The sequence below is a fragment of the Ciconia boyciana genome, chromosome 6 (assembly GCF_034638445.1).
Source record: "Ciconia boyciana chromosome 6, ASM3463844v1, whole genome shotgun sequence".
Classification (NCBI taxonomy): domain Eukaryota; kingdom Metazoa; phylum Chordata; class Aves; order Ciconiiformes; family Ciconiidae; genus Ciconia; species Ciconia boyciana.
Window position 1 is genome coordinate 17,515,985 of NC_132939.1, and position 26,468 is coordinate 17,542,452.

A 26,468-nucleotide genomic window follows, 5' to 3' on the forward strand; every position below is an offset into this window, starting at 1 on the left:
CAGGAGAGATTCAGCTCTATTTCTGTTGTGGGCATTATGTTTTCTTGATCAGGGAGATAAGAACTTCAGCTTCTATAGCCAGTTAATATTTAGCTTTTTTTATGTTTTTATGTGGTTTCCTATTTATTTTCTCAAGGCGGCTATGTCTCTTGTGCTCTGGGTGGGACTCTTGCTTTTGGGCTTTCTGTGCACTTAACTACATGTGTGGATTTTTGAGAAACTTGCACATCATTTCAATGAAGTTTGCTTTCCAAACAAGGGCTGGCTCTCTCCTTCCACAAGGCTGCAGCAAGTCTGCTTGAGACAGACAGCAAAGATGGCTCTCCTCCGAAAAACAGCCTTTCCCTCACAAGTGCCAATAGGCTTACTGAGTTTGGCGTAAGAAACCAGTATATGCTTCTCCATAAACATATCTTAAGGATCCTTGTAAATGATATGGTAAAAGCGAACAGTTGCATGTACCCATTTTTCATAATACTCTGTGAGCAGGATAGTCCAGAACCTCAGGAACAGCAAAAATCTCATTGTTCAGGTGCAAACCCTTTTAACTGTATTACTGAGAGAAGGCAGAAACCTCTCATGTCCAGGCTTTTTGTATGGATACCAGCTTGGAGTTAAGCTTTCTTTAAGAAATGAGACATAATAAAGAATGGATGTGAATTCTGTTATGCTAATAGATGCTGTTCCCTTGGAGCAGGCAGCAGCTGATTCCCATTAACTTTACTTGAGTTTTTAGACCATATATTACTTTCCCATACATGCACAGAAAAAACTCTTAATGGGAAACAAGTGCAGCAGCTACATGGCTTTGTGAGTTTATTCCCATCTCCTCTGCCTCTGTCGGGGAGAGTGGGGGCTATAGAGAGGAAAGCGCCATCAGAGACAGAAAAAGTATGGAGATACAGTTCCTAATCCATGCACAGCAGTGCTTATGGCCATCCCACTTGTCATGGTAGCACAAGGTAACTGGCAAATATCCGGCCACTTTTCTCCTGCCTGTGGACATCAGGTTTCCAAGTGCGTTATCTAGGGCTCAGTGTTTCAAGGGGAGGAGTGACGGGTAAGAAACTAGGTTAAGATATAGGTTCCCTGTTATTGCACTGCCTTCCTATGTGACTGCGTAGGTCCTTCCTCTGCTTCAGCTCCCCACGTGAGCAACGCACATGCTGTCCCTCTTCTCCCAGGCTTGGAAGTGTTTGCTTTCTGCATCAGCGTGTCTGTGTGCATGTGGCACAGCGCAGCACTATGCCACAGGGTGAGAAACATGTCTGAAACCCCCCCCACCCTTAGTCACCATGTGGACAGTTGCACACCTTCTAGGGACAGTTGTCCCACAAAGCATTTTCTTAAATTTAAGAGTTGATACACCAAACAGCCTGTTAATGCCTGTAAAAAGGGCATGTTTTTTGTCCTGTCTCTTTACCCGTGAAACCCTGTAGCACAGTTGCAGTTCAGTTATAATGGGATGTGCTTGTTCTCTCACATGTCCCATGATGGAAGTGCAGAACATGGCCATGAGGATATTTATTTTTTAGTAAGCTTCTGTGGCTGACTTTTCTAATGGTGCTTGGCTTCTTAAATGGCTGCTCTGAAGACTCTAGGAGACCTTATGACTTCTGACACATCTATGACAACTTCTGCTGACTTCAGGAGAATCGGGATTTTCCCTTGCTGGTTTTGGGTTTGGTGGTGTTTCCAAGACTGGCCTGCACAATACTTAAAAACATTTTTAACAGTTTCCATGTTTGCAATGTGCTGCAAATGGATTATATTTCACTGTCTTGGTGGTTCTTTACTGCATCCAGTATTCTGAAGCTCTGATTGCTAATAATTTTGAGAAGAAAACTACATTGCAATTGGATAACAATGACTGTCTTGGCACTAAAAAGCTAGTCTCATCAGATGCTGTTTTCTGGCTTTTTTTTAAATAGAAGCTCTATGCTTTCTTTTACTGTAAGGACATGATTACAGTTGGCAAAAAGAACAGAATTTATCATTACCTTTTATTGCTCGGACTAGGACTATACACACTCATACTAGTATATAATGTGTAATGTACTGCAAGTTTAGTTTTTTTGGGTATATTTGGAAATACCTCTCTACAATGATTGGAAAATGTCATGGTGTTCATAAGTACTACTTGTTAATTGAAAATGTTTCTTATTTTAACAAATAACTTGGTCAGAAGACATTGATCTTCTGCAGTTTTTTTTAAATTTTGTTTTACTAATTATGTCTAGATGCTGTTCTGTCTTCTGTAACGTTTTATGATACGGTTATTATTTGTCAAACAAAGCATGCTATCAAGTGCATCTGTGTATAGTTGCCAGATACTGACCAAGGAGGATAATGTATTGAATAGCTGCTTATTAACTGAATTCCATTTGTTACTTGCATTGAATGAGGCATGGCGTGTGTAAGAAAAGAACAGACTGTGGTAATGTAATTAAAGACTGCATCATAATGCAGATACAGAAGGGAGCTGATTAAGGATGCAAAAGCAACCTTATTTTTGTTTTTTTCCAGCCTTCATATGCTGGACTTTGCAACCATCATGTTGGTTTACCACAGTGTTTTCAGACCTAACTTTTAAGCAGTACTTATTGCGTAGCCCAACCATGTAGATCCAGGCTATTTCAAGCTCTGCAAGATCCCTCTCTGTGATCCTGGTGTGCCTGCTCCTGCTCATGACAGCTTCTCTTGCTTGCTGTTAGCAGTAGCCCTTCTAAGGCCATGAGTAGCCATGGTTTTGCACAGAATTTCTCTGTTTCTGAATCACATTTATTTGTTGCAGGAAAAGACGTGGAAGGAAACAGCCCATCGGTGCTGAAGGATGAGACACCACAGACTCCAAACTCCATTAGTAAGGTACTGTGGGATAGGGATCTATCCCTAGTCTTGCTTTCATTTCTTCTCAGGCTGTTATTAATCATTCTCACTCTCTTTTTTTAAAAGTCATTGAGAAAGCCTCTCCCTCTCTTCCTGCAGGAAGTGTGTGTGTATGTTTTGAGAGAAAGAAAATTAGTGTTTTTGCATGGTTGGGATGACAGAGAAGCCCACACTTTCCTCTGAATTGATAGCACCTACCGCAGAAGAACCCTGTTTATTTGGGCCTCATTTGGCAGTGTAATTAGATATGAATAATTATGGTTGAAAGGTTGATTTTGTCAGCAGAGGTGTCATGCTGTTCTTCATCAGCAAGGCAATCACAAACCTTAATTATTTTGGAAGAGAAAGCTGTAATATTTAGTCTAGTGCATAGCATCCGAAACTGTGAGTTATGGTCCTGAGGGAGCGCTCTGGGAATTGGTGAACAGGAGAGGAACGCAAACTAACCAACATTTCCTGAACACAAAATTTCCATCCAGCCTATTATGGAGAGGTAAAACTGGATCTAAAGTGCTTGGATCTGGGTGTTCAAAACCTGGCTCTACATTTAGAGCTACTGAGTGCCTGAGTTTGGTTTCCTGTAAAGATGGAATCAACCTTATAAATTAGATCTGGCTTTGAGATTCATATACGGACTTTTTTGGCTGCAGCTCCCTAACATGTTTCTGGAGGGTAACTAGAAATAGAAGTAAGGCCTGTTAATAAATTTTTAACTGAATTTATTCAACTATGAAGCTATAAAATGCAAATGACACCAGCTGAAATGAAAATATAACATGAAGGAAGCAGCTGCAGAGAAGTGATTTCTTATAATACATGAAAATAGGCTCTGCATCTTCAAATACATTTGGCTGTGCTTGCCTGGAGCTTGTAGGTTGTTCTGCCAGGATGCCCTGGCAGAGGTCAGCACAGGGTGATGAGACGAGCTTTGGGAGTATGCAACAAGGGCTTGTGTACGTGTCTTCTGCTATTGCTAGAACTTGACAAGTTGCAAACCGACCTTGGTTTTGCTTTTTCAGGCAGGTTCCTCATGGGAACCCAGCCTCCCACTTATCCTGGCAGTGGAGAAGCCCAAAGACCAGGTAACTGCATCCAGGGCTTTGTTTTAAAGCCAGATGTTTTGCACGCCTTACAAGGAGTGGTGTTAAATTCCCAATGACTTAGGAATGTAAAGAAGGACTTTTTCTGGACAGAGCACTGAAATGCTGTCCAAAAGGGAGTTTGATTTCTGAGATGCAGAATGAACGCAAGAGTAGGAATGTATTTGTGAGAGGTATCTGGATGAGAGCATGGCTCAGCTATGTTTTCCCAGCCTCAGGGCCTGCCTTGCTATTTAGTCTCCTACAGGTGTGTTTTCGAAAGGAGAGGCACCCTTGGAAGATTTGGGTGCCCACCTAGATTTCTGCCATGCTTTGTGTGCACCTGGGAGGTGTTGGTGGGTTTCTCCTCGACAGTGTCAAGAGCAGTTGTTAAGGAGAGAAAATGCACAGCGCAAAACAACTGCACCAGATTTGTGATTCAAAACAAATGGGGTCTGAACCTGGACATGAGCTTTGCTTTCACCAACCCAAGACTTTCGTTTTACAGTAGTCAAAATTGCTCTGAAACACCGATGGACTAAAAACAGATATGAGGACCCCAAAACATCAAACTTCAACTTGCCTACTCGCTTGCAGTGTTACAGGCAATTGCTTTGGCTATTGAATGGACCAAAGGTTTTTCTTTCCTGCCTCAATGTTCTGCTTAGACACATAATGTTTGATTCAGAGACTTTCCGCCTCGCTGGACCTGTGCTGTAGCACCTGTCATTCTCACTTCACTCTGCTTCACCTTGCTGTGTTGTACACTACCTTGTCACTACCTTGTTCTTCTCCAGCCATGTAGCTTTTCTTCTGTCTTGCTTTGCAGTGTCAGTGACAGTAGGGAGTCCCTGCTGTGAAATGTCTTGTACCTTAAAAATTTAGGCAAAGTGGTAGTAGATTTGCTTAATATTTCATTTTTCACGTCCACTCAGCTCTAAGGCTATAAAATGAAACCTTACTGTCAGGTGTCCAGAACTGTAAGTAGGGATCTGTCACAGTATTTCAGTTTAAAAATAGCGATTCCACTGACTAGGACCAAAGGAAAGACTGTGTACTAATTGGGTCATGTTTAGGTTCCTGACAGCAGGGGGGGAAATAATTTTTAGAAATCAAACTGTACAGTGTGCAGGTTTAATTAATGGATTCAAAAGTAAATGTTCTAGGTAACAGATCCGTGCCATGAATACTTACCCTTCTTTTGGCACAGTGGATATAACAAACCTTGTTGGAAATCAGTGTTCCTTCAGCAGTACTATTTTGATGTACCACACCACATTGACTCTTTTCACCCAGTAATGAGAAGGAAAGCCAGTCGAGTGATTCGGTCCCTGGACTGGGGCTTAGGGGACCTTGAATTCCCAGCTCTGACTTGGAGTCCCTGCATTTCCCCAGGCAGATTAATTGCTTTTCTGTTTTACATCTTCATCAGTGAGGTGGAAACGGTTCTACATTTCGTTCACTTGGGCCATATCCACACTGCATGATGGAGCAGGCTGCAGGTTTCCCAGGTGAGCACACACCAAGCAGAATATCCCATAAAAACCCTATAAACGTCTGTGAACTTGTGAGCTGTGAAGCTATTTAATTGCAACCACACTACTCTGTGCTTGAGCTCGTAGATGGACTGCTAGTCTATGTCTGAGGTGTGAACACATCCCAATTGTCCTGTCTGTACAGATAGTAAAATATTTGATGCTGGAACATTTGATTTCAGTGTGTTTGTGCAGTTCTTAGCAATATGTATTTCTGATTTCAGTTGTGGCTTCTCACCCCAAATTTTCTTAAAACAAATTTAAGGCACAGATCAGCTACATATTACATTGCCAACTTTCCTGCAGCGTATTTTCTCCTATTTCATTTTTCAAGTGGAGTCTCTTTCATCTCCTCCTTCAAGGGGCGGGGAGGGTATCATTAGCTTATTTATTTCAGATTGTTTCTCATATTAGTTTCTCTCTTTTTTTAGAGCCCTTTAGCCTTGTTTTCTGGGACCAGTGCTTATAGTGGGGTGTGAAAGTGTCACAGAACTGTCTGTAAGCCTGAAGCTCATATCTGCAGCCAGGTAGTACAGTTAGCATGCGCCTGATAGTGACAGGAGATACCTTTCTCTCATTTTGTGCCTCATTCGGCACTGTTAGCATCCTTTAAGGCACCTTTTATTGCAGTATGCAGTGTTGCATTTTCTCTTTCTTCCCTTCCTATGCTTACCTGTTTATTCTACTGTTTGGAGAGCAGCTGGGGTCTCTTGATATGCATGCAGAGCCCACAAAGAATTGAAGTGTTTTAAGGAATTAAGGAAATAGTCAGAAAAATCTTGAAGCTGGTGCTCAGTGGTACTTCACTCTTTTCAGTCCCCCAGTAATGCCACAACAAAGTCTAAAATTATCACATTGTAGGCGTGTGGCTGTTGCATGCACAGTTATATGACATATAGGAGGGCAAAGCTTAAATTGCTTTGTTCATCATGAATGAGTTTTTCCACGTGCCTGAATTGTTCAAGTCTTTATTGTGTGATTTGTAATCTGAAATACGAATCTAAGTGGCTGCTAGAAATTTAGTTTAGCCACAAAGTAGTTTGAAACAGCTCATACCTATCACTTGAGATTTAAGCTACAACTTCCATGCTGTCTCAAGCTCATCCTTCTAGATCCATGAATCATGCTCTTAACCTCTGAGTTAATTCCAGCCATGGTTACATTTGGGACTATCATAAAAGATCATTCACAACTCTGGCAACCTACAAGGGTACCTTTCCCTCTGCTTTCCCTTATCCAGCAAACCGAGAAATAGGTTGTCAGAGAGATCCAGACATTGCAGGAAATCAGCTTGGAGAGGCTCAGGAGCAAAACGTCCCCTGTGTGTGCTAAGCCCAGCTTTACAGGAGAGCCTGGCCCTTCCAGGTTAACTGGACCCTTGATGGCTTTTCATTACTGTACCTTATGCTGTTGATGTTGTGGATGCAATTATTTTGGAGCTAGTGGTCTCTGTCAAGACTTATGCTCAGTTCCTATGCTCACAGTTCCTGTGCCCTGGCCCAGGAACACATTGCTTCTTCAATTCCGTGTGCAACATTTTAGGGTAATGACTGTTGTCCACAGAGGGTTTTGCAGCTGATTTCAAGTGAACAGAGATATAGCCTGGAGTATCCTGGGAAAATTGCATAGAAGAGGGGTGGGATTTTGCACTGAGAGATAGGAAACATGGAGTATCCCTAACTTATGTAGGTGCATACAAGCCCCAAAAGTCCCAGGTGCCTCACAGAGAGGAACATAGGCAGTAGTAAATGTTTGCTTACAGAAATTAAATCTCAAAGTTGATAACTTTGGGTAAGCCACAGCAGTCCTATCATGTTGCCTTGGATCACTGGTGATCATAATTCCTTACTCTAGTGTTTTTGATGGGGGAGATGAGGGTAGATGGAGGTGCTAAAATTGAAATGATTTATTAAACAATTTAGCAAAGCATATTTTAAGCTGAAAGTCCAATTGTTTTTCATTGCTTACTTTCTTGATTTGTTTAAACTCAGCCTAGGAACAAAAGCTGTACCTACAGCTAGAGGGGAAAGCAAAGCTTTGCTTCAGATTTCTGCTTAGCGCTACATCTGTATCAATCATGTGAAACAGCATCTTTCTCAGTGTGCAACTTCCCATCTCGCCTAAAATGTTTTTTAAATATTCTAAACTTGCAGAATGTTCTTCCCACGAAAGGCACACTTAAATGATCATATAGCAATCCCATGAGGCCTGTGACTTTTTCATTAATTACTATAATCTGATGCAATGGAGCAAAGTGTTCCACTAAAAGTAGTATAACTTGATATTTGAAGTTGCATGGATAGCTGAATTTCAGCAATGATTTTCCCCAGATATTGCTGTCATTTCAGCTATTTATTTGTACAGGCTTTTCCATTTGTGCTAATCATTATGCTATTGCAGTGTTGTAAACACAGTTACTGTGTCTTTTTAACATCATTGAAATAAGGGGGATTTTTTTTTTGCAAACTAGAAAGTTTGAGGTGAAAATTATTCAACTTGCTGTAAAGCAGCATATTAATTGAAGGGTAATCTTTCCTAATGCAAAGCTTGTTTGTCACTAATTTCACTGACTCTACTGTGCTTTGGATGAGCTGTTAGTTCACAAGAAAATAAAAATTTTTAAAAAACAACTGCTTATAGTAAATTGAAAACAAAATTGTTTAAGTGCGGTTGAGATATTTGTGAATATTCACATCAGTAACAAGAAGCTCTTCACTTCTAATGTTAAACCCAGCTTTTCCGTAGTGTTTATATTACTTTAGGAACTTTTGTTTCATTTCTTTTATTTCTGCAGTGATACAGATCTGTAGCAATTATACATGGAAAAGATATGGAGAAATTACATGTGAGCAAGGATGTGTCTCCCATGTGATGACTATTTTTGCTTTTGTGAAACATAACTTATGACCCCGGCTACTTTTGTTCTGCCTTCAAGTTTCCATCTGATTTAGTTTCTCTCGCACTTGGATGCAAAGAAGAAAAAAGAGCGACTTTAAGCTATCAATCCTGTTCACATGCAGACCACCACTTGGGAATTACTTTATTTAAATGTTTCTGACTTGGAATAATTCTGTCTATTTGTCCCTCATTACACGTTTTTTGTGTTCATCCCGTGCAGCAAGGATTGCTTGCACTAAACAACAGGGTATTCCTCTTGCTGTTATCCAAGGCACGACATGCTGGTGGGCTGGCATCCCCCACACCAGATTCGATCACAGACTGTTTTTCTGTGAAATGATTTGGTTCCTCTTGGAAATGAAATCACCAAAAAGACACTGGATCAGAATAGCACTATTGTGAGGACTCTGTATGCTCTCTTACAAAGCCTAGCAGAAGTGTAAGGGTATTGTGGTAACTGCTAACAATCAGCAGTGGATCTCCAGAGCTACATGACTGAGATGAAAGGGAACAAAAACTTAACAGGGATAAAAAGTATGTCTCTGAGTACAGTACAGCCCGTCATCAGCTGGCAAGGTCATCACTCAGTCCTCGAAAGGACAGATCTGGTTACAGAACTAAAGAAGGACAACAGTTTCCTACCCCTGCAAGTGCTGCTGCATGCCCTCGTAAAAGTTTTTGGCAGATTAACAGTCTTCCCTCCTTATAATTCTGAGAACCATTATATGGAAAACATATATATTGCTTTCTTATTAGCATATTCCAGTGTTTTTTTATTTTTAAAAAGGACACCAATTCCCTACCCTCCCATTGTACAGAGTCTCATCTCTGGTTAATATTTTTCACATGTTGCTGCAGAGAGAGGGGGCCAAATTCTGATATCCTGCACAAGTGTTATCCCAGTGTCCTTGAAAGATTTGCTGTGATGACAAATGGCTTCTCTTAGTTTTCTGCCAGGCTGAGAAAGGCAGGTCAATAGAAGGACGTCATTAAATGCTCTTGACGTGTCTTAGTGATTTAAGACCCTGCTGTGTGTTAGGGATCCTTAGAGCTGATGGCCCAGATTTACTGAATCTTACATATGCCACGAGGTACAATCAAAACTATTAAGATGGATTCGTGTAAAAACATGAAATTTTATTACTTTAAGTCACATAGCAGGTTAAACCTGGAGGAACTGTACGTTGCTGTCAGCAGCATGGGGGCCTATGGTATGCAGTCCTGGGGCCTTAGATCCCACCTTTCCTGTGAAAAGGCAGGGACTTTAAACCCAGAAGTGCAATGCTTTTCACTCTGTAGACCTGGAGATCACCTGCAAGCAAACTGCTATTTAGGATCTGTGATGATGCATCCTCAGAAGCATAACAAAGAAGCAAAGTCGGCAGGGAGGAGCAATCAGTTTGCCTCATTACAAAAGTAACTGGGGAACAGCATCAAGTTTCCAAAAACAGAAGTCCCAGGTCAGGCACATCTGAAAGCTCGTCCATGGCTCCTAGTTAAAACCATGACTTGGTTTTAGTAAAATTGTCTCTCTCTTCATAAAGCTTAGTCATTTTACAGCCATCTCAGGGAGCTGTGCTATTCATCACACAGCTGGTACATCACAGTTTTTGGGACATAGCAGCACAGATATTTATTTTCTGTGCCTAGAAATTTGTATGCAGGCAGTGAGGAACTTATGCTACTGCTTCTTTCTCATCCATTCTTAAGCCTGTCTTAGTGTGCACCATCCCTGTGGCCATGTTTCCCTTTACAGGCAAGGTTAGCAAATTCAGCATCTCTGGACATAGCTCGGACATGGGGGAGGCAGTGCCTGAAGGAAGTGGTTCAGGAGCCCACCGCAGCAGCCTCCAAGGCTGTTAATCCAGCTGCTTTGACCAAGACTGGTTTGTAATGATTTCAGACAAGTTTCGCTGTATTTATTGAGCTCCTAAAGGCTATGGTGGTGTAAGGGGAGATCATCCCTTCATCTGCTCTTGTGTGCTGCGGCTTTATAACATGCATAGCAGTATTGGCTGGCGGCGGGCATGCGGTGCCCTTGGTCATGGAGCTACAAGTCAGCTCTCCTGAAGAGGCAGAATCATGTCTCTGTGTAAACGTCCCAGATTTGAAGTCTTGAGGTTGTTTAACTCTATTTTTAGCATGACCCAGAGAGACTCCAAGGAGAAGGCAGGTGCAGCTGGTAGAGCAGTGAAAGTGCCTCTGTCTGTGTTAATGCAGCTTCCTCACGAGCAGCAAGTTTAGGGCTCAGGTTTACATGGTTTGCAGCAGTTGTTGGAAGCCTTTCTGAATTCATCTTCAAGTAAATTTCCTTGAGCCAAGTGATCTTAGGGACCAAAATTTTATTCTTTATATAAGTGCTAAGATATAATTGTCTAGACCACAAGTGACTGTAGCTTGTTTTAATTAGTTAAGCAAAAAGCATTCATTATATCCTGATGCTTTGCAGACACCTGAGCAGGATTTCCTAGAAATCAGTGCTTTTTCTGCTTCTCACACTGGCTAATGAGGAATACTACGCAGTGTTTATCTCTGTGTCTGATCTCTCGGGCTGGAGGGAGTGAAATTACCAATAAACAGGTGGCTCATAGTTGTATCTCAAGGACAGGATGTTCTCTGTGCTAATTGGGAGAAAGGGGGAGTATTCTTCTGACCAGTTTCAGAGGACACGTGTCTCGAATCATGAAAGCATAATCTCCGAAGAATTCTTGCTCAAATACATTTAAGCACTTAGAAATGTTTCCTCATAAAGAAAAGCTTATAGTATATCTCCCAGATGTCTATCACTGCCCTCTGAGATGTGACAAAGACCCTGTGGGCACAAATCTCTGCTCAGACGTTGGATCTGTGCAGCAGTCCCCACCATAAATCTTGTGTTTTTACAGTGAAGTCCCATATGCAGAAATACAAAATATGCATCAGAGACTGCATTGCAGGTACAGGAGGCAGGCTTAGCTTTCTATTAAAACAAAAATGACAAATATTGAATAGTTCGCAGGAGTCCAAGAGCTGGCATTTTCTTTGAGTGGATCCAATGCCAAGTTGACTTGTAAACTGGACAGTCAGATCAGGGACTTCACTGGTCTTTATGTGCCATCATAGAGTTTTCATTTCTCTATTTATTCTTAAGTATCACATGTAGTTTTGTTTTTAGTGAAAGACTACTATAAGGGTATGTGAGAACAAGTAATAGGTTCTACAGTGACCCTGGCTCTGTTGCAAGTTGCACCTTCTGCCCCTAATTTCTAATCCTGCATCATCCACAAAGAGATTTGCTTGGTTGAGCATGCACCCTTATCTCCCATTTTTGCTCTTTCCACAGTCTCCAAAGCATAGTTGATGGCCTGTTTGCTGTGATCTGGTCATGCATTTGTGTGTTTTTATCTAAGTCATATGAAAAGAACTGATCAGGCTGTCATTAAATATTTTCCTGGTCACACTAACATTCAACATGGTTTGTGGCTATAGTAGCCAGAGAGGTTTCTGTGTCACTGGGAGGGAAAAAGAAAGTGGATCTCTCAAAACTGAAGGCGCTGTAAAATGATTACATCAACTTACGACATAAAGGAGAGAGAAACAAGCCCAGTGGGTTTGTTTCACATCATAGCAGTGAATTTATAAATGGGAACTATATTTGATACATTTTTTCCTTAGTACAGCTCATTTTTGTGTCATACTCATTAAATCAAGGTGGCCAAGGGCTGAGCTTTTTTATAAAACTGTCATGCATAAGTAGGAGAGACAGTGCCTGACCCCAAAAGATCACAGTCTGAATGCATTAGACATATGAAAGATTGGAAGGAAAAGAGGTACAGAGAGAGAAAGTAACTTCCCCAAGGTCACATAAAAAGTAGCAGAGTCCAGACTGTACCATAATTCTCACGCCACTAACCCTCCCCAGGTTTTGGACAACTTGCTGACAGTACCTTTCCAAGTAGGGGTCCCCGTCGTGAGTTGGGCTCCAGAGAGCTATACTCTCTAAGAGTACATTATTTTGGGAGCAGTAATATTGTGACCATATCTAACAAAAGTAAAGCATTTTTTCAGCCCATCAGCACAATCATGAGATCAGTCTGCAGCCTCTGAAAATGAATTTAAACAGCACTGACACTATTCAAACATGATTTGAAGTGACTGTATATTTTGTGCCTCGCTTCGCAAGGCCAAGATGATGATGATTTCCTGTATTATCTGTAACATGATTAGGTAATCTCTTGCCCACTCATGTTTCTGGACATTTCAGCTAGGGCAACAGTTATTGCCAATATCAAGTCCAGTTCTGAACATCTATACCAGCTTCCCCATATTTTTTATTCCAGTAATTGAAATGCTTTCAGATCTGAAAAGAGATGGGCAATTTTCAAAGTTAGGAATAAGAATAGGGTTTTTGTTTTCTTTTATTTTACCAAGATTAATGTCTGCATGGGAGAAATACAAAGAAAATTTGGTGGGGAATTTTTCCAACTAACCATAAGTATAAGATGAAAGTTTGGACTGCACTGCAAATATGTGTTTGCTGCGCCTGCCTAGTGTTCTGCTGCTGAAGCCTGCAATCAGCTCTTTCATGGATTCCTGGAAGATATAAACGACTCTTCATTACAGCATAACTTGAACATCTTCAAGTTAACACATTCCTATTTCCTCTCTCCCTCTTTTTTTAGATTGAATATAAGCTTTGCAATGGCTCTGACAAAGAGTGTGTGTCTCCCACAGCCAAATTCACGAAGAAGGAAACACTGAAGGTATGTGCAAAGCAGCCAAATCAGCATCAGATGACTTTCTTTTACAAAACAAGTAGTACCTTCCAAACAAACCATTGGGAGCTACTCTGAGTCATTTCCCAAGACCCAGAGAAGCCTTCGACTCTTCTAGGAGTCATTATAGGCCAAGGGCATTTACCCGCTTTATATACAGGATTAGATTACGTACTGGAAACAGAACAAATCAGCGTAATTATTTCACTTTGTTTGTATGTTCCAGAGCCATGAGGCACCTCGAGAGGATTGTAATCCTTCATTGGTCTTGTTAGGAGGGGTATGCCTAGGCAATCTGAGCAAATTATTGCTTGAACACTTGCTTGTCTACCAAACCAAAAGTATAAATAATTTTGTTTGGATGAAATTAGATTTAATCTCTTTAATTTGAGGGGTGGGGAGGACTGGGTATTCAGCCTCTTTCCATTCCCCCCAAAGAAAAGCCAAATTAGATTATGTTTAGTGGAACTTCAGGAGCAAAGAAAATGCCTGCTATCTTGTTATGTTTTTGTTCTTCCTTGTGCTCATTTCTGGGGAACCTGTGCTGGGTCAAGTTCTAGCTGTGCTATACATAGCTGTCCTTAATGCATTATGTTCTTTCCTCCCCAAAAGAGGCCGTGATTACAGCTGCTATATTTTCTCTGTTCTCAATCAGGTACAAAAAAAAAATTACAGACAGGAGAAGAAAAGAGCTACCAAACAACTCTTCAGTGCTCTAAAGGATCCCAGTGTAGTGATCACAGCGGACTGGCTGAAGGTATTTAATACAGACCATTGCTTCTGAGGTTGTAGAAAAAAATAAGTGAGAATTAGTTGATGTGTCTGAGACTTAGGCACTAGCACTTTTTTAAGTGAAGGAAGACTGAATAATTTTGACTTGAAGTTGCTGTAAAGCCGTACTTAAATAACTGCTATAAAAGTGGAGTTATGGGGAATATTTACTTTCCATCTTGACCTTACTCAGTCCATCTATTCCATGTCCTTAAGTAGCAACAAGGTCTCAAAAAGTGCATAGTACAAAAGGAAGTGATGATATTTCTTTCTTTGTTCCTCTCTGAAAGAGTCTGCTGGCCTCTTCCCATAGATGTGTTTTTGTATCGAAGAGAGAATAGACAGAGTAACAGCCTGGAAATGGGCAGATAGAGCTTGTTCTATTGACAGTTGGATTTTATGTTGTCACAGCACAGTATGAAACATATTGGACCTGATGACAACTGTAATTTCTTCTTGTGCAAAGACTCAACTAGTGACAGCTTCTCACTGAAGTCCTGAAACTTTGTATGTCACAAAATAAATTTGGATTGACATTGAGAGATGTTACCTTTGAGCACTGTTTTTCTTCTCATTTGGGGCTATTTAGTCTTCTCAACTAATAGTGAATTGGTTGTCCCTTTTATAATGGCAAAACTTAATTTCCAAACATCGCCAAACACAGAGCTCTTTTAAAAAAACTAAACAAAACAAAAAAACTTAGGGATTTCATGAAACTATACAATTGCATTTGACCAGTATGAAAAACCTCCAACATTGTTCTACAATCAGTATTAGAGGCCAGAAAATTGAGACACGTATGGTTTATTTGAGAAATTACATTGGCAACAAAATGTTTGCATAGTGTTTAGTGTTGATGATAGATAAATATTGAGATTTTTTTAAATACAAAATACCTGTTGCATGTTTGCCGTGGCTGGAAATTGCTGGTTCAGCAAAAAATGATGCTGGGCCACAAAACCAGAACACTGACATAAGACTTGAGGTTTGGTCTATGTACATTGAAGACAGGAAGACCTTAGGCAAAATCTAACCTTACTGAGAAACTTCCCCATTCTTAAAGCTGTTATCTTTAATATATGCTATCAGATTTAATGTCTTGTATACAAGAGAGAGCGTGCATTGAGCTTGATAGAGAAGTAAACCAGCTGGAGAAGGTGCTTTTAAAATTGGGGTATTTGACAAAACCCATTAATAGCTCTGTTCTGCAGAACACTATTAAAATGACTTATAGGTTGAGTTAGACTAGCTATAACATTTTTCTATGCAATGTTCTAATTGGCATGTCCTTCATGATTATTAACAAATCGCTCTCACATGAGCTAGCAGTGGTGGTTGCCTAAAAAATTAAGCAAGCTGCTAACACTAAGCCAGTAATAAAAATATGAAGACTAGATTCTGATAGCCAGATTTACAAGGTGTGGGATTTTGCTATGAGGTCTCTAAGACTGTTCAGATAATGCAGTGTATTTTCTTAAGGAAGTGTATCGTAGTGTGGCCTTGGGATAAATGTGTACTCGAAATACTGTATAAATACTGAATAAATGCTGTTTTTCTTTTAAGGAGCAATATAAATGCAACTTTTTGTTCTCTCCTTGCTTCTGTCCAGATTCGTGGGACTCTGAAGAGTTGGACCAAGCTGTGGTGTGTTCTGAAACCAGGAGTGCTGCTGATTTATAAGACACCAAAGATCGGACAGTGGGTTGGGACAATCTTGCTCCATTCTTGTGAGCTGATCGAGAGACCCTCCAAAAAGGATGGCTTCTGTTTTAAACTTTTTCATCCTTTGGATCAATCAATCTGGGCTGTAAAGGTAACAATCTTGATGAGTTGAACAACCTCTTCTTGGTCACCAAAGTGTCTGAGCACTAGTATTATCTAGCATTGATATTATCTATTTGCAGTTATTCAGTTGATGTTAGTGATGGTAAATTGACTGCATAAAAAGATTAAAGACACCGAAGCTTGGTCATGATATGACATCAAAGGAACGTGGTGCATTGTGATTAGTTATACAAATGTGTCATTCTTGGTGTACAGACCATAGACTGGTGCATGCATAGACCGAGGAAAGGGGAAACATGTTAGTGCAGGAAAAAAGATCAATATCTAGAAGCTGTATCAAGCCATGACCTACATCTTTAAAAAGAGATGAGGAATAGACCCAATTAGCTGACTTCCCGAAAACAAGGACACACAAAACACCAAATGCTTTGCACAACACTGGAAGAGGGCTGGCAAAGTGACAAAAAACAGATTAATAATTTGACTTTTTTTTTCTAATGCCTCTGAGGTTGGGTTTGTTTGCGATGGACTTGGAACTCAGTGGTCTGCTCAAGCCTTGACTGTTTCACAAAAGTGTGACTTTGGATAGGTTGCCTGAATTTTCCCTTCTTTGAAATGGAAATAGCAAGGTTTTCTCCCCTTCACTTTGAGTTGTTCTTCAGTCTGTTGTTACTCACAGGCTGAGACAGTCTCTTCCTATACACACAGTAGCTCCTGCAGTGACCTCTGGATCTCCCTGTAGTGCAAATCGTTAATAGTTTCTCACACTTCTTAAAATAACTCCCTGCAAATTTTAAAGAGCTGCATTTCTTTTTCTTCTTTCCTTTAAGAATAGGCAAAAAGAAAAAAATTATCTGATGCCTATGAGCACAGAGGAAGATGCCAGTACTTCCTGAGGGGCACCGAGCGCAACATCTGTTGGATACCCTGAAGACATGTTCTTGAACTCTTGTTTCCCTATTAAAAACAGTGACTCAGCAGAGTTATTGCAGACATAAATTCTCTAGGAGTCATCACCAGTGTAAGCACGGCATTACAAGCTAGTGCCTTGCTGCAAGGTGGTCAGCAGAGTAAATCTACTTGGAAAGACTCATGCGAGAGCGAGGAAGGCATTTGTCATTGGCATCAGAAGATCTAACAAAATGGAGGGGAAGCCCTGTGGGAGCAGATCAAGCAGGCTCACTCTTGCTCATCCCTGCAGTTAATTGAACAATTTTAAACACAGCTATACAATCACTATAAAAAGTCTTGCAGTTTTTAATAAGGTAGGAGGAGAGAATTAAAATTAACCTCAACAACCAGGGGTAAGAGCTGCTGTTTTCTGACAGTAGCTCAGCTCTGATCTGTGCCTAGATGCATTGCTTTTGCTTTAAGTACCAAAGGTTTCATTGATACCTTGCTTCTTATTCAGTTTTGAGAATTTTGATGCTTTTTAAATTCAGAGCATGTGCCCAAGAAGGCTGTCAATCATTTGCTGTCCATCAACAAAAAAATTCCTTGTGACTGGACAGGTCAACTGAATTCTTCTGAAAAGCAGAGTCAGGAGAGGTAGTGAAAAAGTAGAATCAAAAGTGTGGTCAGTTACTGAAAAGTAGTGTTGCTGCCAGATGTGAGGTGTTGTGCTAGAATGCCCTTCCCTTGATATGAATCATCCAAAAGAAACAGAAGATTTTATCAATACGTATATGTATTTGCGCATATGTATGTATATCTAATTCTTGTGTCTCTTGAGAAAATATATGACAGAAATAGGAATTAGTATATTAAATATGAAGGGAATATATCTCTGAAAATGCTTGTGTACTAGAGGAAGTCCCAAGGGATTTGAATTTTAAAGTCAAAGTAATATTCTAAGTCACTTGGGACAGATATTTAGAAAGCTACATTTGAGCTGCATAGTAGGATATTTCCTGAAACCTGAGTTCAGCCTGGATTGTTATGTGTGATAGATGCTTTCAGCCACAAGGTGAACACCAAAATACACATCAAGAAGAAATCCACCAGTGAACTGCTTGATGTCAAAGAAGCTGTCTGCACTCTGACAACAGTTTAAGGCTGAAACTGCTAAAAATACTGTTTCATTTTATGTCATTTCATGACCGCCTTTTAAAGCAACTGGAGCAGAATTGACTGATCTAAATTCGTTATGTATAACTGTGCAAAAAAAGCCTATTTCTCATTAAATATAGATTAGCCCAAGCTTAAGCAAAAAGCCCAAGGTACTGTCCATCACAATAGAAATAAGATCTGGCTAAACAACTTTCACTTTTGGCTAAAATGGCTTGTGAGATTTTCAAGGATTTTCCAGACTAGAGTTGATGGTCCAGCTCATTACCAATTAATGAGCACCTTTGTATGTGTTGGCCTGGCTGCTCAGCAGATATTTGGATCTAACTGTGGCGGTTCAGCCCTGGAACAAATGTCTGGTTCAAGCACTGCCCTAGGCATTTATAGTTGTGCTAGCCAATTAAATTTGATGTGCAGGTGTTTAACTTCAGTTAGAGTAGGATGAAATCTTGGGGCGCCTTTCAAATGGTAGGTAGGTAAGTAAGATGTAAGACCATTACTTATAGTTGAAAGCTAAATATATGCACCAGGGAACTGTTTTTCCTGTAAAGCTCTCTGCTGTCTAGAGCTATCTTAGAAGCATATCGCTGAGGGAAGAGACTCCTTTATTCTACACTGCTTCCCTGGCTTTTCGAGGGTTTTAGCCTGAAACTCCTTCACAGTGCAAATGGATTAGACCTTTTACCTATTTGCTCTGTCCAGGCCTTTGTTAAACCCAAGGCCAAAATCACGGTCTCAAAATCAGTCAGCAGCACAAGCAGCAGTAAGAAAAGCTTCCCCTGCACGCTCCAAATACTGCCACAGAGGCACTTCGTCCATCGTGTGAAGGCAGTGTGATCCCATGCTGCTTCAGGGAAGAGACTTTTTGCCATGATGACTGCAGGAGACTGGGGAATGCCAACCTAGTAATTAGTGTGAGGGTGTGGATGTCTGTCCGCTTGCTTTGCAGAGGGAGTGTAGGGCTATCAGCCGGCAGGGTTTGCCCAGCTGTCCCCAAAAAATGTCCTGGAATAGTTTGTATTTCCCTTTGAGCTTGCTCAGAAGCTAGCTCAACAGCGTGGTGTGGGAGGGCTTTTATTGACTGCGGCTTGTTCTGACATTTATTTAGAGCACTAAATGAGTTGCGGTCAGACCCACTGAAACTGGGTATATATATAATTTGAATTTTGTTGATTTTAAGAACTTTGAGTCATTCCTTTAAAGAAAAAAGTTCTAGTAATGGGCTTGTGCTGCTGCTTTTACAGTTGTTTGTTCTACTGCATAATACAACACAATTAGTTTAATCTTCATCCTTACAGTTTTCCGTAGTACTGTTAATAAAAGGGATTTTTTCCCCTTTTTTAAGCTTTGTTTTATGACTCTCCAAGACTAGATGTCTTGTCATACTATCTAAAACAGTGTGAGTCCACTCCATTTTTCAAAGCCTAATCAACCCCTGTTTGATAATGCCTTTTGAGTCTCAAATCAAATGTAAAGACGGGAATGATCTGAAGATGGTCCTTTCTCAGTTGTACTGTCTAGAGGCTGCAGCTGAGCTCCAGGTCCTAGTGTAGCCACGATAACATTCACTTCTAGTGAGAGATGGTCATTGTCTTGGAGGTCTTAGAGTCTAAACAGGCATGATGCTCAAAGGCTGGGAGACAGAAAGCATCATCATCTCTGCTGTGCAGATACAGAACCTCATTTACTCTGTGGAGATGTTGACTTTATTTTTATGGCCTCCTCTCTTTTCTTCTCCTCTTCTTTCTGTGGGAAACAGCCCCCTCCACGTATGAGCATGCCTTACTATTGAACACATTTCCTTGACAGAGTGACCTGGCTGCTCCTGTGTTTATCCATATGCCTAAATGTCTGTTAAAACCTTGTGTTATCCCCTCCTTCCCTTCTCCCCCTTTTTTTTAATAATGGTTCTCTGGATCTGTACTGTTTGGTTGTGGGGTTTTTCCTCCAACAGAGCAAATATCAACCTCTGCACTGAAAACACAAGTACTGCTGTTATCAACAGTTCTTGAACACCCTGCTCAGCTGCAAGCTACTGAAAGGAAAAATGCCATCGGGAATGATGCCTGATTGCATTAATGTCACTCGTAATTTCTTCAGCTGTTCTGGTTTACTAATCAATCTCAGCTTTGCCAGTCCTGACTATTAAGCCTTGAAACAGTCTTAATTTTGTGAACCTCTTGTGGGAGAGGGAAGAGGAAAAAGTCGTGAGTAACAAGGATCCCAATTTCTCCTGTCAGCAGCAGAACCCCGCAAATGTGAAGACAAGAAGCTAGACTGGAGACTGTTGTCTTCTCAGCACTGCATCTTCATGGTGTAGACTCAGATACAATTTGATGCTTGTCCTATGCTTGCACTCTTCATTCTTTCCAAATTTTGGTTTCCTGGGTGGAACTCAAAAACAAAAATCCAGATAAAACCATCATTTAACTACCAGACATTTCTATACAGGAGCAGTTTTCAGTAGCAGTCACAGTTTCCCTGCTTACAAACTAGTGCTAGGGAGAAGTTCTTCTTTCAAGGAGCAGGATGGGATACTATAAAGGCCCATGTAAGGGAGGGGAGTCATACTCAAACTGCAAAAATTTGCCTACAGATTTTCAGCATTGTGTAGTATTCTCTAGAAACTCAAGGAAATCTGTATTTGAGCATCCTGGAGAAAACTGCTTGTTCCACCCTGCAGTTGGCATAGTGTTCATGTGAGTATTGGTGATGTTTTCTGCTCATGCGGTATTGGTGATGTTTTCTGCTCTGCCTTTATTTCTGACATGATATCTGCATATTTGAAAAAGAATCTGCTTTCATGTCGTGTGACATGAAGTGAGGAAGTTACGAAGTGAGGAAGAGAAGGAACTGGAGGAGGCTGGGTCACTTCGGAAATGCAAGGGAGGAGGAGGGACTCCTTATTTATTTCAGCCAGGTCGTGGCATAAAGTCCATACCATGGAGAGTATGAAGCTGTGCTCATTAAGTACAGGAACTGCTTTTTCTTAGCAGCTTCTGGAGCTCAAGAGAGGAGAAAACAGGGAGGAGATTGAGGTGGGAGCCTGTGGTTCTGCTCAAAGAAGTGCCTAATCCAAGATGGATTCTGCCTCCCTGGGAATAATTTCTGGAGGGTCATGCTGAAGGGATTGTGGCAGGATGTTTACAAGACACTATAATCTTTTTTGCCACATCTGCTAAACTAAAGGCAACATAAACAAGCAAAGCCTGTTTTTGTTAAAGCCTGAAGTGGCTTGTCACCCCAGGCGCCACGGCGTAAAGGTTCTCGAAGGGCCTGGAGGTAGAGGTGAAGGGCTGCAACCCAGCAGTACGTGCCCATGCTGGGAGACCTTTGGTCCTCAGCCTGTGGTTTTCCCTGTCTCCTCCTTTCCCACAGACAGGTTTGCAGGATGGAGTTTCCCCTTTGTTTCCTTCCAGAAAAGCTGCCATTGCCTCTCTGCTAGAGGCACTCACAACACAAGGTGTGGGCTCTGCCACTTTTATGGTGACACATAAAGGGTGTTTCATTGCTAGTATGTCAGGCTGCAGACAGACTTCACCTGCACTGCATGGAACAGTCCGTTCAGGTGTTGCACAAAGATGGCTAATAGCAAATATTTGACTGTTTTTGTCCTAAGTGACAGGAATGAGATTCTTCCATTCCTGAGGATCTGAATAAACAGAGTAGGTTTTGGGCTGAGCATAGGTTAGACCAAGCCCCATTTACGTCAGAGCTCATTACTGCTTTGGAGCTGCAGCAGCAATATAGGGATTACTAATGAGTCTCTCTAAATTACTCCATCTGCTCCTTCCTTCTTTCCTATCACAAACATACACACTCTGCCCAGGAAGGCTAGAAAGACATTGAATGGCCCATTGCATCTTCTGTGCCTTAGTCTTTTTGTCTGTGCACATTTCCAGGGCCCAAAGGGAGAAAATGTTGGCTCGATCACTCAGCCTCTTCCCAGCAGCTACTTGATTTTCAGAGCAGCCTCCGAATCGGATGGTAAGTTTTGGTCTTTGTTTGCTTTCTCCAGATTGCACACTCTGTGCTAGTTAAGAAAGTATGTTGATGCAAAAAAATTCGGTTATGTAAAGGAAAAAATGGCGACTCACCCAGCTTGAAATGCCATTCGTTAGCAATGGTCAGAATAGGTCACGCAGACTACAGGCACATTTCGTATTCCTCACTGAACAGCCACCTTTCTGGCCGTGTGTATGGAAGAAAGACCTAGGCTTGTAGCTGGGGAAAAAACACTAAGTCAGTATACTAAAGGATGAAAGGAGTTGATCCCAAAATTGGGATGAGAGGGGGGCTTAACTGTTTCCTCAGTTTGGCAGAGACTTCAATGGGTTATCTGCCGATGTCTTACACTAGGTAGGGATCTGTTGGAGGAAAATGACATAGTAATATTGAAGAACTGTTGATAGATGTCTCTCAGTCATCAGAATTCTCCTTTAAACTTGCTGTACCATGGTTTACAGTATAGCAGGCCCAGATTCTGGTGACTCCACATGTAAAATACCATTCTGGGAATTCACAAAATTATGGAAGGTAAATTTAGGTCAATATATAACAGGCATGCCAGCTTGCTATGTGAAAATCTCTATAAATGACTTTAGCGGACCTAAAATATCAGTGATTTGTAAGTAGATAAGAAGATTAAAAACATGTTTTCATTCCATTTGACCTTCAGACTACTGTAAATTTTTTTTGCCACAGCAAATTAACTCAGGCTGTTCATTTTATGGCTATTTTTCACCTACGCCGTCAAGGGTGCTCATGTAGCCCATGTGCTCCTTTGGGTCTCATCTAGAGTAACTTAAAGGACACAAGGATTTTTTATGGAGCACAGTGGGCTTTGAAAGCAGTGTCCTTCTGGTCCAGTGATTAAGTTTTACATATTCCTGAAGGCTGGAAATGGGACAATGCCAAATGCAGCTTTGACATGGCACTTAGAATAGGAGGAAACCTTCTTTCATTACAGGCTTGGTGTGCTGTTCTTCCTACTACTGTGCAAAGAGGGCTGTTCATAGTGAGGGATACCATCTCGACACTGAAAGCTGCTTGTAGATGCCAATGTAGTGAAATGATATGAAAATAAGTGGAACTCGTATAGAGCTGTAGAAGCACATATATTTCTTTGAATATTATGCTTTTGTAGCTTATGGAATAGTACAGCTTATTTGTGTAAAGGAATATGGGATTCCAACCTAGCTCCAAGTATCACCTGTCTAGAAAGGGATAGATTGATACAATAGTCTTTTGGGGAAAAAAAGTGTTGTTGGGGTAGAGCTGCTAAACTACAGGCATTTCAAACCCTGATTATACAAACAGCCTGCAGAATAGATATATGGAACAGTCCCACAGAGTTCTTAGCAACCAAATAGCTTCAACAACTGTCTGTCAATCTAGATTTTCTAAATTATTATTTCCTTAGAGATGCATGTAACTTGTCTTTCCATTAACTTAATTAGAAAATGCACAAAGGGACCAATGTGGTCATTATATGTGTTCAAGGCAAATTGCTGTCTCATAAAGTACTTTTTTTCTGGTATTTCAGCTATCTTCTAAATGAAAACTTGTTCTGGTGGAAACCTAATGATTAAACCTTAAAGCCAGCCTGGCAAAGAGACCTGTGGCTGAACTTCTACTCTCTCTTTTTACAATGACTGCCATAGGCCGGTTATGTGGAGTAGAATAGCTTTAGATTTGTTCTAACTAACCTTACTCATAAAGGCTCCCAAGCTAGCAATAGCTCCCAAGAGATCATCAGAGGTAAGACTTTTCTAGCTGTGATCTCTCTGTCTGGGTCATACACCACATGCTGAAAAAGCACAAAAGGGACCATATCTGGCACATGAGAATTTTCAATATTTAAATGCCTATGGGAAGCTTTCTGCCCAGTGAATTATTACATGTCTCTGGTATCATAAGAGCTTAAAATAGTGAGTTACTGGGACATATTTTTAAAGCCAAGATATTGGCCAAGATTCTTGGGAAGCATGCAGAGGCCAGGCAGATCAAAGTAGAGTTACTTTAGGATTTAGTATGATTTTCCTTTACTGTGCTTCTTCTTTACAGTAGGGTCTTAAGGTTAGATGGAAAGCTAATGTTATCAAGGGGAGGAAGGAGGAACTGAGAAACCTCTCAATCAAATATTGTAAACATGTACGTAGAAAATAACTAGGGCCTTTGGTTAAGGATGAAATAATATATGCTCTTGAACAGCACTAGCAATGTCCTAGAGCCACCTGCACAGATTTGGAGCACCCACATTACACCTGGTAGATCCTGAGAGTCGGAGGAGGTGACTGTGACAGCTGACGTGAAGTGAAGCTTTGGGATCTGTCCATTTAGTTGTGGACTTCACAAAAAAAATTTATATAGTATTGCACCAGAAATACTAGCATGAAAAATGGTGTAATTTTCAGCTGAATGAGAGTATTTGACTTCACAGCTGAGGTCAGTGAGCAGTGAGTAGCGGCTGTACCTTGTGCAGGAAGGGAAGGATGTGAATCTGAAGACAAGAGGGAAGAACAGCTTGTACACTCAGGCTAGCCTCCCTCCCAAACACAAGAGCTGTCCTGGCATGATGACTGTGCCGTGCTGCTTTTGTTTGTTAGTTAGCCCTCATGGGGGCAGTTTGGGGGTATCCGCTCCGTTGAGTGGTGTAGACATGCTGACAAATGGCCAAACACGTGGGTGTCACTCAGAGATGAGTGACTTAGAAACGGTATTAATGTCAGTAGGTGGTGTAAAAAATATGCAGACAAGGACACAAGGAATAGAAACTGTTACATTTAAAGAAATCTGTATGAACTGCAGCAAATTAAGGCTTATATTTTGCAATTAATACAATTTTATTTTAAGCCCAGAAGACGCTACTGAAATGGTTGTAGACTGTTATATAGCTTTACCTGTTGTAAAGAGGCATCTCCAAGAGGGAGTACCTGAGTTTGTTTCATTTCTTTAATGCACTGGACAAACATAGAGGATGCAGTTACGGTCAAAAGAGACAGGAGATTAAGGTAAAATGAGCTAAGCTAGCTGACACAAATGGGGCAGTGGAATCTGTTCCCTTGCATAATGTTAGCATATATTTGTAGTATGTTCACATCTCCTCCGTAGATGCAATATTGTATGAATCTACAGCATCTCTGAGGAGGTGTCCTGACCATGTTCTTAGTGCAGTTTCCCATGCTAGTAGTGGAAAATGAACCACAGAGCATTTGGCAAGTTTAACAGTAATACATGGAGGCCTCTGACTTGCTGGGGAATATTGAGTTGCAGCATGTGTTAGATGTACAGTTCTGCTATCCAGGCAACTATATCATGATCAACAGCTACATGGCCTACTTTTTCTCTGAGCATTTCAGAATCTCTTTTTTTCTCCTCTGCCGTACCATCTGTGACGGACTGTTGGTAGGATTTAAGGTCCTGACTTCTGGACAGCCTGCAGAACCACCGCCAAGCTACAGTAGATTTCACATTCACAGACTGCAGCAGCAGTCTGTGTTGTCATGTGTTTTAAAGACATCTGGAAGGTCATGTCAGCCTACAGGGCTCAACCTGTACAAACACAGGGTCTTTCTTTCTTACCAGTTTCAGAAAAGAAAATTGCTTTTTCCAAACCAGTGACTGGGTATGTGTTTTGGATTTATGCTGATGAGTGGCTTAGAATTAGTAGTTTAAACCTGTCCCAAGCTTCCTGCCCAGACCATTCTGGGGCTGCCCCTGAGATCTCCAAACCGGTGCTCCAAACCTAAGCATTTTGAGTTACCTGCTTAAATCTCATAGTGCAGATCTCCACCTTGCCATGGTCACTGCCACCAAAGGGGAATTCAAAGTGGCTAGGGGAATTCGAAGTGGCAGATTACCAAGGGTTAAAGGCTTAACAGTGGAATTGTAAACCACACTTACATTTTGTTCCTTATGTCAGGACATGCTTTGGGTAGTCTCGATTGCCTGATGTGGATGGAATTGTGTGGAAATCCTGATGGTCTGGCTTATAGTGTTGTTGTTTCTTTGTTAGGCATCTGGCTCTTCCCCTAAAATTGATGCTCTGATCTGGGGAGGAAATTAGATTATTGAAATAAGGGTCACGCACAGAAGCAATGAACCAGGAGGAAGATTGCAATTTGAAACCAAGTTCACAGTGAAATATATCACTGGGTCCTGGCAGTACTGGAAAAAATAGAAGTTACCTTCTTAGCTTTATGTCTACCCTTCATACTCCGTAGACCTTTCATAGCAGTTTAAAATCCAGGCATTTGCAACCAGACTTCATTTAGCTCAGTGCATAAATTGCACCTGCATCTAACTGAGAGATCGCATCCTTGCATCTTGGCAGCCAAAGTGTAAGAAATCATGCACACAGGCACCCAAATGGTACAGCAAAATAAGCAGTCAGCTGAATACGATGACCTTAATGTTCACTGACTGAACTAAATCAGCTTCTTCCTCATCATTCGTGATTTGTGTGCAGTTGAGCAAGAATTCATCGTTTCCAGGTGACAGTCTACTTCAGGTTGATTTTTAAAAGCATCTATCTTGTAAGTGTGAGGCACGAGGCCAAAAGCTGGATGACTTTAATAATTCAAGAAAAGAATATTCCCTTAGTGATGCCTCTCTGGGGGAATGTATGGTTACTAGGTGTGAGGCTTTTGAAGTCTTAATTGGAAAGAGATTCATCCCAGCCATTCTGC

The 26,468-nt window shown here is 41.1% G+C and overlaps 1 protein-coding gene across 5 annotated transcripts in view; it reads left to right on the plus strand.

Moving 5' to 3' along the window:
• Positions 1-26,468, plus strand: part of OSBPL5 (oxysterol binding protein like 5) — a 145,896-nt gene that overhangs the window by 83,948 nt on the left and 35,480 nt on the right. For all 5 annotated transcript variants that reach the window (XM_072866264.1, XM_072866266.1, XM_072866269.1 and 2 more), the window contains 5 exons: positions 2,795-2,868; positions 13,063-13,143; positions 13,811-13,912; positions 15,536-15,739; positions 21,681-21,765. In XM_072866264.1, the coding sequence (XP_072722365.1) occupies positions 2,795-2,868; positions 13,063-13,143; positions 13,811-13,912; positions 15,536-15,739; positions 21,681-21,765 (546 nt within the window). The remainder of the gene's footprint in view (positions 1-2,794; positions 2,869-13,062; positions 13,144-13,810; positions 13,913-15,535; positions 15,740-21,680; positions 21,766-26,468) is intronic.